This window comes from Phalacrocorax aristotelis, chromosome 11, assembly GCF_949628215.1.
Source record: "Phalacrocorax aristotelis chromosome 11, bGulAri2.1, whole genome shotgun sequence".
Classification (NCBI taxonomy): Eukaryota; Metazoa; Chordata; class Aves; order Suliformes; family Phalacrocoracidae; genus Phalacrocorax; species Phalacrocorax aristotelis.
Window position 1 is genome coordinate 6,841,219 of NC_134286.1, and position 13,706 is coordinate 6,854,924.

Here is a 13,706-nt window from a genome sequence, read left to right on the forward strand (position 1 = left end):
AAGCAAAATTTAGATAACAATTGTACTAATAACCACATCTTGTACCAGGTAACACTACAGACTGGTATTTTAAAAGCAAGGCAGAAAAAAGGGAAGACATTATTAACTAATAACTACGTATGTTGGCTACTTCATGTATCAGCTATTTGTTTTGTTTTGTTTTTTCTTGAGTGAAAAGCCCAAAATCAAGAAAAGGGATTTATTTCTACTTATTTTTTACATCATCCTCTGAAGTAATCCTGTGCAATTTTTTCATACATGTGTTGGTTCTGTAAAACATAAATAGGGCACGAATACTGTTTTTTTACCGTTCTGTTAAAACCTGAAAGTAAAAAATCATTTGGAGAATATAAAACTAGTTGTGATGTAGAATTATAGACTAACTGGTCAAAACACAGAAAATGGTGAAAACAGAATTCACCTAAATTAGTTAATTGCATCAATAAGGGAAAATGCTTGTAACAAAAAAGTAACACATTAGAAATATAAACCTAAAAAGCATATCGATGTTTTAATTCCAAAGTATTAGGGGAGCCTGGCCTGGAGTAAATTGAAATCACTAAAGATTTGTTCAGATTAAAACCATTATTCAGTTTATTTCTGGATTTATGTAAGTCACTTTAATGAAGAAAGTACCTTGACCCAAGTAGACTCCGTACTTTTAATGTATCATTTAATCATGACATACCCCATCTAACTCCAGTGCTTTAGGCTTTTAATTAGAGCTAGACATAGTAAGTAAAGCTGAACTATAGGTCTGCTGTGACTACAGAGATAATTACCTCGCTACCATATGCAACATGAAAACGTTAAACAATAGGTGGGAAGCTGTCAGCTTCCTCATCCTGTAAATAAGTACAGGAGAAATGTGCAAGGTGACTTAAAATGGAAAAATATACAGCCTAATCAGTGAACTGTTCTGCAGCCATTCCACAGCTGGGTAAAACCAAAATGTAGCTGTAGCCACAGAAAAATAACTTTGCCGAAGCTGCAATCCTCATCCATTTGTAGAAGTGGTCAGAATTAGCTGTGCTTTTAATTAACACTTGTGATACTTTTCATGATTGTAACATGAAATGCCACTTTGTCTTAATGGTTAATATAGGATATTTTAATATACCTTCAAATCATTAATGTAAATTTTTAATAAACATGATAGTAACTTCTCATGACTTAATTTACAGAAACACAATAGAATATACAATTATTGCCTCTAACAGACCAGGAAAATATTGTTTTAGATTACATAATACATAACGCTTTAGCAAACAAATATTTATTGGAATTATCAGTGAGTGGATTTTCTCTTGATTTAGGTTTGCAAATAAATCATTTATATTAAGTAGTCAGAGGGTATTCTTTAGAAAGTGAGGTTATTTTGTCAATAGGGAATATCTATTCACGTACAAATAATGCTTTTCATTAATTTTAATTGCTTAGTAGTTAATACTTCTATTTCCTACCTGTTAAGATAAACTATATACACTGTGATTTGCTTTTTATTATCTACCACATTCTCATGCACTGTAAACAATCTTAGACTGACTTCCTTCTGAAGAAAAATTTTGGAATTTTCTAAATTCCTAAACATAAATAGATTCCAACTAAAACTGCAAAAAGAGGGGTAGGAGAGTAAAAACTGACGGTGGTGATGACACTGATCAGGAAGAGAGACAAGACAATTTGAAGAAAGTCTACAGCTTGCCAACAGTGGAAGGCCTGTAGTGTATTTTCTGTGGTAGAGTGGTTGTTCTAATGATATAGAATTTTTGGATGAAAAGCTGGGGAATGTACTACTGGGTGACTTAGCAGCATGCCTCCTGTTTTTGGTTAAATATCGTATGCTGTCTCTTGTGGTAGTACACAGAACAATTCCTGTTTCTTTTTTTTCCCCGCAGTGCACTTAGGACAAAGATTTCAACCTTGTTATCTGGCTTCTTCAATACTAGAACCTGGAGAATAGACCATTTCTCAAAGACTAAAACCTGAACAGCTGGTTTGGTGACCAGGTGACTACAGCTCGTTTAGAAGTGTTGTTATTAAGCAGAAGCCGTGCCTTCTCTGGCAAATGGAAATTCTATCACTGAATTTATACAATCTCATAAACCCAGAACCCTTTTCTGTTTCAGATATACTTAGAGTGTGTGTCTTCTGGAACCTTGCACAATTGTATTTTTTATGTGTTTAGAGGGAGGGTGCTACAAGGGTAAGTTCTTACATGACTGAGTCATCTTCAAAGCCCTATTTTGTTCAAATTCAGATATAAAATAATACATGTTCTGGGGAGGCTCAACATATCTCATGCCTATCAGTCTATAATCATTTTGCTGTAAGATAATTGTGTGTTTTCTGTCACTCTTAGCTGCTGTGGTTATGTGAGTGAACATGACTGAGATTACATGCAAAACCACAAGGAGAAATGTTAGCATATACACAGCAGTGGCCCTTCGTAGTTACATGTTTTTTTCATGTTGTGAAATGATTTTTGTAAAACACATAGTTTTGAAGTACATTTTCTTCAGAGATGAAGCCCAGTTAAAAACAGTTCGTACAACTACTAGTTTTCACCCGCAGGCCATACTGTGTTGCTCTTGGAGTCAGACCAAAATACTGCATTGCAAACTGACTGCCAAATGATCTGAGGTTTGTCTGGCTGCCTTAAGCAGGGTTGTGGTTTTGTTTTTTGTTTAGTTATGGTGTGGAGGGGATTTTCCATTTAAATTTTTCTAATTGGGATAGTTGCATTATTTCACCTCACTCCTTTTGCTTAGAATTGTCTGCAGAGTTCGTATGCTCATAGGTCTTCAGTTCACACACACAACATTTGTTTCTTGGTCCTAGAATCTGAGGGGGGAAAAAGAATACTAAAAACATGACTAAAAACATTTTCAGAAAGAACATGGTAGGCTTTAACTTCTGCTGAGGAAGCAGATCTAACGATGCTTGATTTATAGCCATCTATTCAAAAGCAGGTCTCCAGAAAATCCTGTAGCGATGTTTTATACAACTTAAACAATTTTAAGTCACAGCAAAGTGTTCTATGTGGAGACTTGCAAAATATTACTAAGTCAGAGTTAAAAAAAAAAATTACAATAACTGTGCTAACCAGCCAGCTGTTCGTGCCAGGGGAGCAGGCAAACGGCAGGAGGAAAAGAGGAACCAAGAGTACTTGTGGGGTAGCTCTTTCATCACATGATGTAGCTCTAGCCTGATGGTTGCATATCTTTTCTCCATCACTTAGACAAGGGTACGGTTATTATTGCATACCAGCACTAAAAATAGTATATGTTCTGTGTTTTCTTTTCAACGTAATGTGCATAGTCCCTAAGCTTGACTTCAGTGCTTTATTTCCTGTTTTGCTTAAGATTGTTAATGTGACCTGAATTTTACTCCATCAAAAACTAAACTAACTCAATGCCTGAATGTACATTTGCTCAATTTTCTGGAGGTCTGCCATGTGCACTTGTTTTCAGTCATACCGCAAAGCATTTCTGTAATGTTCTGTCTCCTGCTCTTGAATCTTAGAGGTCAGTCCAATGTGAAAGTTGTACTGAAGTCTTGGCTGAAGTAGTATGAGTAGTATTGTGGCAAATTCAGAAAATCTGGGTAAAAAAAGCTCTTGGCACCTGTTACTCTGAACAAATAGTGCTACAGAATTTGGATTAAAAACACTTAAATCTGTGCAGAGATGTTAGGCAGTTGGAAATTATTTTCTCCAACTCTGGCATGACTGACCTCTTTTCTCCAGTTGTGGTGCTGCTTAATACAGACAAATAAAGACATCAACAGAAAAACAAAACAGCCACTAGGGCTGACTGAAGAAAATAACAGATCTGAGCATTTCTTAACTGAAACTAGCAAACTGTTAAACTGTTGCTGTAGAACGATCCACAATTATAAACTAGCATAGTTGGAAATAACATTACATTGCCTGTCACTGCAAACAAGTGATTAAATTCATGATTACTTCATAAATTTCATAATTCCAAAGTTATGTATAGTTAAGATAGCATAAACCATACTTGCTGCTAAAATCAACAAAATGAAATAAAAGGAAAACTTGTACTAGAAAGAAGAGGTGCCTCCCAAAGGAAAGTTTAGAACTGAGCCGCTTGACAAAGCTGGCCTATTTTGTAACCTACTCACTTCTGCTGCCAAGACTCTACTCCAGTTTTAAGACCCCTACAAGTTTCAGAGCTGTCATTTTATCTGAAATCTAGTATTGTCAGATTTTACCAGGAAGTTTTCACTGTTGGATTTTTAAAAAAAAACATTATTTCATCCAGTACTCGGATAAGCTTCAGAGAGTCGCAAGAAACGCCCATAGGTACTTGAATCCCAGGCACGCTTTAACGATGTGTGTATTAGGCAGTGACGGGGAAAACACACTGTAGTGGTCTCGCTTGCCATTTGAGTAGGAACGAGCCCATTGTGGAAGCAGTGCTGAGCTGGGACCCTTTTCTAGAGGGCAATCAAGTAATATGTTTGTATTTAAATTTGGACTCCAAAGATTTGTGGATTGCCCTTGTCCCACCAAACCAACACAACGTGATTGTTTTCACGACCACTTTCTCAGTATAACTTAACAAGCGTAGATTCAGCTATGCTAACATAAAATCTGTATTTTTGTCTTTTTAAAATAAAAATTATATTAACATGAAGACATCTGTCAACATGAGCCCTCTAATAACCAGGCGCGTGATCCCTGTTTCCACTATCCCCACAAGGACATCCGTGCCGAGGGACCTTCAGTCTGTACAGCGAGGCTCACCCAAAGGGATTCTCTACTCCGTAGCAACGGTTCAAGCAATTTCTTCCACCGTTGTGAACCATGACCACGTGCAGATGACTCATATTGGGGACTAGAGTTCTCAAATTTGAGAAAAAAAAAATTAAACTCTTTTGGTTTTGGTAACAATATCTCAATTTTAGTTAAAATACCACAGTTATCCTTTGTGTCTCGTGTGTTTCCAAAATAAAACACCGGGACACACAGGCGGGTCGAAGCCGGCTCACGGGGACACCCGCCGTGCGCGGGGCCCGGCAGCTGCTGCCTGCAGCCGGCCAGGCGGAGCCAAGGCTCCTCCGGAAAACGCGTCCCGCCCTGCCACCGCCGGCCGCCCCGCCTGCTCGACAGCCCGCGCTACCGCAGCGCTCCTGCCCGGCGCGGCCCGGCCGCTTCCCCTCACAGCGCCCTGAGGGACGGCCCAGCTGGGAGCCCTCGGGACAAACCCCTCCATGCCGGCTCCGCTCTGCCAGGGCCGGCCAGCCGCTCAGCCCTGTTTCACACCTTCCAGCGGGCGTTCCTGCCCCAAACCCCCGTCTCCGCCATTTCCCGGGCCCGCTGCCGCCGTGCGCACAGCGAACCGCTGCCTCCACTCGCCCACGGCGCGCATGCGTACGGAGCTGGCGCACGCGCGGTGAGGCCGGCGGGGCGGAGCGCATGCGCGGAGCCGTGAGGCGGTGGATTGGGAGGAGGCGGCAGGGCAGCGGGGCCGAGAGCTGCTCTATCGGCGGCGGGGCGGGGACGGACGGGACGGGGCGGCGGCTGGTCCTATGGGGCCTTGAGCGCGCGGCCCCGGGGAGAGAGAGGGCTTCTGCTGGGCCGCAGAGCCGGGGGGAGGATGGAGGGGCAGGCGGCTCCGGGTGCCGGCGGTGGCGAGGAGCCCCTGAGCACCGGCAGGATGAACCCGAAGCGGAGTGGGCGCGCCGCGGAAGAGGAGAGCCGGAACAAGCCCAAGCTGGTGAGCGAGCTACGGGGCTGGGAGCGGGGCGGGGGATGGCCTGGGGACGGGGAGGAAGGCGGGGGAGGAGGCGGAGGAGGAGGCGGCGGCGGCGCGGGTGCGTCTCGCTGCTTCCCCGGGAGAGAGCCCCGGGCGGAGGGGCGTGTGGCCGGGCCCAGGGCGTGCCGGGCTTGCACGAATTAAAGGATGTATTTTAAAAATCCCGTCGGCTCCCGTGCGGGTCGTGGGCGCTCTGCGGGGGGAGGCGGCGGCTGGCGGGGCCGCGCGGCGCGCCCAGGGCCCGGCCGCGGTAATGCGCCGGGGGGCGACGGGAGCCGGGCGTTCCGCGTCCCCTGAGGGGTGGGATGCGGCGGGGGCTGGGCTCGGGCCGCCCCGCGGGGCAGAGGCGCGGCAGCGGTGTCGCCCTGTGAGCGGGACCTGCCGGTTTAACCTCTGTTCTGCTCACCTTTTGAGTGGAAGATCGCTGTTGTGGGTGTTTGTTTCTTCCGGTGTTGAAGCATCCAGAAGATTGGTGGCTACGATGCAAACGATCGCTTCCCAAGCGAACTTCTGAATTGTTGTGAAAATAATTTAAAAATTGAAAATTGTCCAGTCTCTTGGGAAAGATGTGACAAGATTTTGAGCACTTAAAACCTCTTTAGGACTGTAGAGTTTGTTCATTATGCCTGTGCTTTTTTATTAAGAAGAAGATATTTCTACTTACAACCTGATTATCTGAAACATAGGTACATCTCAAAGCCAACAGCACCGGATTGTGTCTATCTCCCTTTATATGAGCAAAACCAGATAATATGACAATGTTTACTTTTAATTGTTTACTTGTTACACTCATTTGTTTTAACTTTACATTAGCTCATTTTAGCTCACTCCTCTGATGGATTTTCAAGAGCAGCAGTGTAGCAAGCACCTAAAATTTACCTGACTTTCGTTATTGAACAGAATACTAGTTGCAAACTTTATTTAATCTGTGCAAGGCTTTTCATGGATAGTAGTAAAACTAAGTCAATATGTATGTGTTCCCGCCTTACGTTCCCTTCATCGAGTACAGTGCAGCAGTAGAGCCTTGGGCTGATCAGCCTGAGAACAGTAGGGTTTTTCTGTCACTGAAAACTAAGTTAGAATGCATGTGGGGAAGCTGTTAAATTTGTAACGTATGGGCATTAAAAGGTTACTGAAAGTGACAATTATTTAAAAAGGATGACAGAATGCCAGAATACTCAACGGCTTGAAGTGTACTTGTGTTAAAAGTTACCGTGTATATCTTAGCAGAAGGTAACCAAGCATGATGTCTTATTTTGTTTCATGGTGTTATTGGAAACAAACTCATGCTTGCTTGCATAGGATAAATATAAATAAAGTTCTTTACATAAACAAGATGTTTGTTTATGTTTATACTACTATTTACTATCTAAAGTAGCTAGAAAGACTGCTTGAAGATGCCTGCAGGGAAGTGGTTTAAAAATCACACAGGAAAGTGCTTCTGTTGGAAGCTGTGGGCACAAATTTGAATTTTACTCTAGCAAAGGAGAACACTTTTTTTCTGAAACAAATGAGTAATTTAAAAAATCAAAGTGAAATGAGCTCAAAATTGGACTGAACAGGACAACTATTTCTGTTGCATGATCTTTTCAGTTATTCTAGGATCACTAGAGTAGGCTTTTATTGTTACATTTATATTATGTTAATATTTTACTTTGTATGTGGTCATATGCTTTGTTTCTTGAGGGGGTAATTACAGTCCAGCAGCAACATGGATCAGAGTGGTGGTGGTATGTTGCTTGAACCAGGTACCTTCTGAAAGATAGTTTTGCTCAGGGATGAAGTGGCTAGCCTCTGATGGTATAATTGAGTGAGTGGGTTAAATGGGAAAGTAGATTTTTTTTTTTTCCCCCCATTCTGGACATGATGTACACGAACAGTGTATAAAACTGACATGAAGAGGCATTTACTTCTGAAGAAGAAAAGGGATGGGATTCATGTGTGTTTTTAGTTGAGGCAATGTGAATGGACAGCCAGATTTAACAATTACTGCCATGAGTTTGCAAGGGAAGAACAAATCTGTAATCAGGGAAAGGCTTCATCTGTTATATAGGACAATAATCTTACTAATATTGCTGGCTTTAATTTGGAATGAGGAACTGGTTCTGCCGAGGCTAGCAATATCTTTGGGTACTCAGGGAGCAACTTCTACCTCATCCTGCTCTCTTCACTATGCAAATAAGAGGAAGGTATATTTGGGACTTCTGTAAGAGAAGCCACACTATCTGTGTAAGTATTGTCTCTGAGTTGACACACAGCTTCTCAGAGTTTGATGTGGAGATTTTCTTGGTTCAGCTTCACAACTTAATTCATCAAGCTTCAGTAGCATTATAGAGATGAATCAACCTGCACTCTGTCAGTTTGTTGTGTATAATTCAAGGGACTCCACAGTGTGCCGAGAGGAGCGTGTCTCCTTTCCAGAACTTATTTCACACATCAAGTGGAGTACTGAACAAGGCCTTGGTGGGAGAGGGTGTGGAACTGCATATAACAGAAGATTTATTTTTAGTTCCTGGCATAGCCGCTGAAATTAGGCAACTCATTGGGAAGAAGTCTAGGGGAATGATTTTTGTATGATAGACTAAAAATGGCTCTAGATGACAGGGAGCTGGGAAAGCTGAAGTCGTTTTGGGGGAAGGGAGACTCTAGAAGAAGAAGTAGGAGGTGGAAGTTCTTTGTTTCCCCATCCCTACCATCTGAAAGTAAAAGGTGAGCAATGGTGCTTGGCCTGCGGAAGCATAGTAGTTTGGTGATTTCCTTGTTTGTTTGTTTTCTGTTCGATGTGTGGTGGGTGTGGTTTTTTTTTTTAAGGTCTGAAGCCTGATTGATGGCATTTATTCCTCATTGACAGGAAGTAAGACTAGTCTATCAAGAGAGGATCTGTGCTATAAAAGAAAGCCATGGTTTATTTTTCTGTAAGATCATTGATGTGAACGTGTGCACACAAATAATTGAAGATGGGCTATATTAGAACTACTAATATATTTTTTCTCTGCTTTGGGTCATTTTGAAAGTTATTCAAGTTTCATATAATTTGTTGACCATGGCAGAACTGCACAGTGAGAATTTAGTTCCAGTTTTTATACTAGTAGTGTGTAAACTGGATTATTTTTCTAAAACTTAATTTCTTATGAGTACCTTGACACATCACAGCTGCTAGAAGAGCTCTGATTTAATTTTTGTGTCTCATTTTTTGCTGGCACAAGGACTGGAGGGGAGAATGAATGCCTGATGCTTTTGTCATTATTTTTGTTTACAATGAAATGGACAGGAAAAAAATAAATTGTTTTGGCAAGCAATCATCTGATCTCATGCCAGCCCTGAGAATAGGCTGGCATGAGAAGAGATGGCAACGAGCAGTTACATTCTTAACTTGGTTTGGCAATGTGCTTTTTTACGTGTTTAAAAGTGTGCTTGTTATACTAGGGGAAGCAGAGTAAATTAAGGTTGTTAGGGAGATTGCTGGAATTCCTGTGTTTGTTAATCCTTAACTTAGATGATGTTTGCTCTCCTTAATACTTCTGTATCGCATGGAAAGTATGTGATTCTGTTGGGACCCAGGAAATCAGTAAGGGCTTGAAAGTGTCGGGTCTGCTTTGACATAAGTTGTAGCTTAGCTGAACCTAAAGTCTTATCCAGTTGTTAATCTTTTTAGCTGAGAAGTTGAAGCCAGGCTTTTTACAGAACTTCATCGCAACGGAATCGGAGACAGAGTCATTAAAAGGAGCTGGAGAGGAGGCTGAGTATAAGGGGGGAAAAAGTCATTTGAAGGATGATTAAGGATTGGTTGACCAGAGGCACTGTAATTCCTGTACTTGGAGGTTTTCAAGACCTGGAAGCCTAGACAAAGACTTTAGCATCCTGGTTTGATTTTGGTGTTGACCCTGCTTTTTGAGCAAGAGTTTAGACTGAACTGAGAAAGGAGTGAGATTGTTCCACATGTCTGTGATTCTATAAATCAGTACTTGACAAGAAGTGTTATAACAGGGTTTATGGTGCTTCCTGACTATTCACTGGCTAACTAGAAGTTAATATGGTCAGTTATATGCTAATTAATGTTAATAATCTATCATGTAATTTTAGTATTAGCATAAGCAGAAATATTTCTGTGCATGTAGTGGCTAGTGCCACACCTTTTAGCGTGCTTCATTACCCCCGAGTTCTCTTCAGGTTTGTGTGGTAGTTGTTCAGTGATAGATATTCTGCTTAGCTACAAACTGAATTTCTGAAAGGGGCTGTCTTCTGAGTGTGATGCTGTCTGTGAAAGTAGATTAGGACCAAGATCTTGTCTAACATGAAAAACGAATTGTTAGGGGTAATAGAGATATTAATTAATTGGAGAGTAAGTGGATTTGTTGATTTATCCAACAAGGAGCAACTCATACTTTGTTAAGCATAAACAATTTCTGCTTTTAAAACACAAGTTTTTTAAACCCTGCGAGCTTTGAGATAAATCAAAAGCTATGACCTCAACATTCTGACTAATGTGCCATAAACTAGTATCAAACAGTGGAGTAAAGGCTTTTATCAATTAGCTTAAAAACAGAAGCAAGCTGAGTGTGCTTAGGAGGTTTCCCAGCTATGTTGCTCCACCCATGTCGGCGCAGAAGTTGAGTGATTTAAATTACATGTCAGTAGTATCACTCACTATCAGACAGGCTGTGTGCTACAGGACCTACATCGCACCATTACCTTTGACTCCTAAGGGTGCTTGATGTCGTTCTCCTGTGGAGGGATAATGTGCTCATTACGTATGACTTGTTTAGATGTTTGTATACTGCATACATGATCTATGAGTCAGGGTAGGCAGAGATTTATGGCAAATGAATAAGATGTGTTACATTTGAAATCATAGTGTCTCTGAGTAATATCAGCGCGTGCCTGCAGAGGATTCTTGCTTCAAGGGGAGGCTTGAGGAACAAGTGAACTGAAATGCTTGTGTTTTATAGGATGCTTGGCTGTACTAGATCAAAGTCAAGATAGTTCAGCAAGTGAAGTTAGTTAGGGTGCAACCATTACTGAAGAATAAAATTAATGTCTTGGGAAGATATGGTTCTGTTGCTGAAAAGTATACTGATGAGACACTGCTTCTAGTATGGTAGAGTAGGACATGCTGCTGTTTAGGTGAATGCTTTTGAAGTGAATGATATTGACACTGTTTAAATGAGGTGATAGATACAATGATAAGCCTATCTGCTTGTGGTAGTTAAACTTCCTGAAACAGTACTCGTAAGACAAAACTATACAGCTATTCTGTACAGTACAGGAAGCTTTGCAAACAGCAGATTCCACCAAGGCAATGTGAAAGACCCAGTGAGAACTGACAGTGTTGCACATCAAGTAGAAGTGATGCTTTTTGAGATTTTTAAGGGCTGTGGTGCTGAATATCCAGGTTATTTGGGATGAACTTCTGTTGTATTACAAATAACCTGTAAAACATGCTAATGATACTGTGATTGCTCATGACCCAGTAGAAGAAAAGAGGGGCTTAAAAATCTTGGGTGGGTTATGAGGTGATTTAATCTTTTCTGCATCAGTTGCAATTCTTTAGAGGTAAGCAATAATGACTAATAACCTTCCTCTAATTCTGTTCATCCCTGTCCAAATTTAGAGGTAAAGGAGAACAAGACATGGCAGTTGCTGCTGAAGCAACTGACAATTTCAGTTGGTTATTCATCAGTTCACTTGTTCAGCCTTAAAACCACAAGAAATTAGGAAATTACTAAAATGAATGTTTTAACACAGCTCCTTACAACTTGTATATCATGGCCATTCTTTAAATGAGGTGGTTTTTTTTTAATCATTCAGTAACTTTATTTTGGAGGAAATAAGTTTTTTGTTATGAAGGGCTATCATGGCAGAGCAGATACTTTTGAGAGAAAACTAACTGTTGAAAGACTTTGCTTAGTATTTTTGTATCAATTGATAAAGTTATAGGTAGACAAAGCTAAATTATATTACACTTGCATGCTATTTTTGTATCAAACTGATCTTTCACTTAAGGTCTTGTGAATCAAGTACATTTTTCCTACAGTATTTGTGGAGTGAGCACCTCTAGGTTTCCCACTTTCAAGTGTAACTTCCTAATAAGTAAACGGAATCTGGCTTGACAAAAGTAGTACTAACACAGTCTGCAAAGCAAATATATTCTACTTGTTAACTACTAATTGTATCGGAGAAAGGTGTGACAATTAAAGAATCAGTACTTTTTGAGGCAGCAGTGTAGCCTTAAGCACCTTGGTGCTCCACTGGCTTAAGTTTTTGTGTGGCAGTGGGACAAGCAAGATCCTAAAACCAAACAAGTCGAACCCCCTCCTTTATGATTTATTCTTTGATTATTTGCTAGAACTAATAAGACTGGTGTTATGGCACACTAGAATTTGTCCTTTTCTATTGATTTGTCTAAAGTTCATCCATTAATACTATTAAATTATGATTGTGTCTGCTTTTCAGCCATCCTCTCATGATAGCTGTTTAGTTGGACGTGGTGTGAAAACAGCACATTATATGCATGTTGGCAGATCTGAAAAGGATCTGGCAATTAAATGATATTGTAACCTACACTGTGTTATGAACTATAAACTCATCTGATTTATAGAAATTGAGAAATACCTTCGAAGTTTAATTCTAGAACAAGCTCGCACATGGGAAGTGAATGATTTGATACAGCTACTGAAGGTAGTTGGTCCACCTGGGTGTGGTAATATTTGGTCTTAAGGTGTAGTGCGTACTGTAGTATCACCACACCTTCTTTGTTATATAAAACAAAAATGTTCTTAAGCATTTTTAATAGATATGGACTCTTCCTGAGTAAATGGGAAACTGTAGTTTTGTACTAATTTGAGACTGCTTTGTGGGAGAGTGGGAAAAGAGGAAGTTCAAGGTGGTGTGCACCCAAAGTGTGGTGGTAGATAGCTCTCTTTCAAAGTAGCAACCTGTCACAAGTCGGGTCCCCCAGGGATTGATATTGGGCCCAATGTTATTCAACATCTTTATAAGTGATCTGGATAACGGGATCAAGTGTAGCCTGATGAAGTCTGCAGATGACACCAAATTGAGTGGGGAAGTAACCATTCCAGAAGGGAGAGCTGCTCTGCAGGAAGATCTGGATAGGCTGGAAGAGCGGGCCAACAAGAACCTTATGAAGTTCAACATGGAGAAGTGTAAGGTCTTGCACCTGGGAAAACATAATGCTGGAGTGCAGTACAGACTGGGATCCACCTGGCTGGAGAGCAGCTCTGTGGAAAGGGACCTGGGGGTCCTGGTGGGCAGGAAGCTGAACATGAGCGAACAGTGTGCTGCTGCGGCCAAGAAGGCCAACAGGATGCTGGGTTGCATCAAAAAGGGCATCACCAGCAGAGATAAAGAAGCCATTATCCTGCTCTACTCAGTGGTTGTCAGGCCACACCTGGAGTCCTGTGTACAGTTCTGGTCCCTGCTATACAAAAAGGATGTGGCCAGGCTGGAAGGGGTCCAGAGAAGGGCCACCAAGATGATCAGAGGAGTGGGAAGCTGCCATATGAGGATAGGCTGGGAGAGCTGGGTTTGTTCAGCCTTGAGAAAAGAAGGCTCAGAGGGGAACTCATCACCATGTACCAGTACTTAAGGGGTAGCTAAAAAGAAGATGGAGGTTCCTTTTTTACGCGGAGTCACATGGAGAGGACAAGGGAGAATGGACCCAAGTTGCTTTTGGGGAGATTCCAATTGGACACAAGAGGGAAATTTTTCACAGTGAGGACAGTCACCATTGGAATAATCTCCCCAGGGAAGGGGTTGACTTGGCCACATTGGACACTTTTAAGATTCGCCTGGATGGGGTGCTGGGCCATCTTGTCTAGACTGTTGCCTTCCTAGAAAGGTTGGACTAGATGATCCCTGAGGTCCCTTCCAACCTGAGATCCCGTGATTCTGAGGTGGTGTTCT

At 41.5% G+C, this 13,706-nt stretch overlaps 1 protein-coding gene across 10 annotated transcripts in view; it reads left to right on the top strand.

The window, feature by feature from the left end:
- The first annotated feature begins 5,449 nt into the window (after nt 1-5,449).
- The window catches only part of DIAPH2 (diaphanous related formin 2), a 250,096-nt gene continuing 241,839 nt past the window's right edge, over nt 5,450-13,706 (top strand). For 7 of the 10 annotated variants that reach the window (XM_075106684.1, XM_075106687.1, XM_075106688.1 and 4 more), the window contains exon 1: nt 5,453-5,744. In XM_075106684.1, the coding sequence (XP_074962785.1) occupies nt 5,625-5,744 (120 nt within the window). In that variant the 5' untranslated portion in view covers nt 5,453-5,624. Of the gene's footprint in view, nt 5,745-13,706 lie in introns of all 10 variants that reach the window. The other 3 variants (XM_075106689.1, XM_075106692.1, XM_075106693.1) reach the window with 3 other exon arrangements.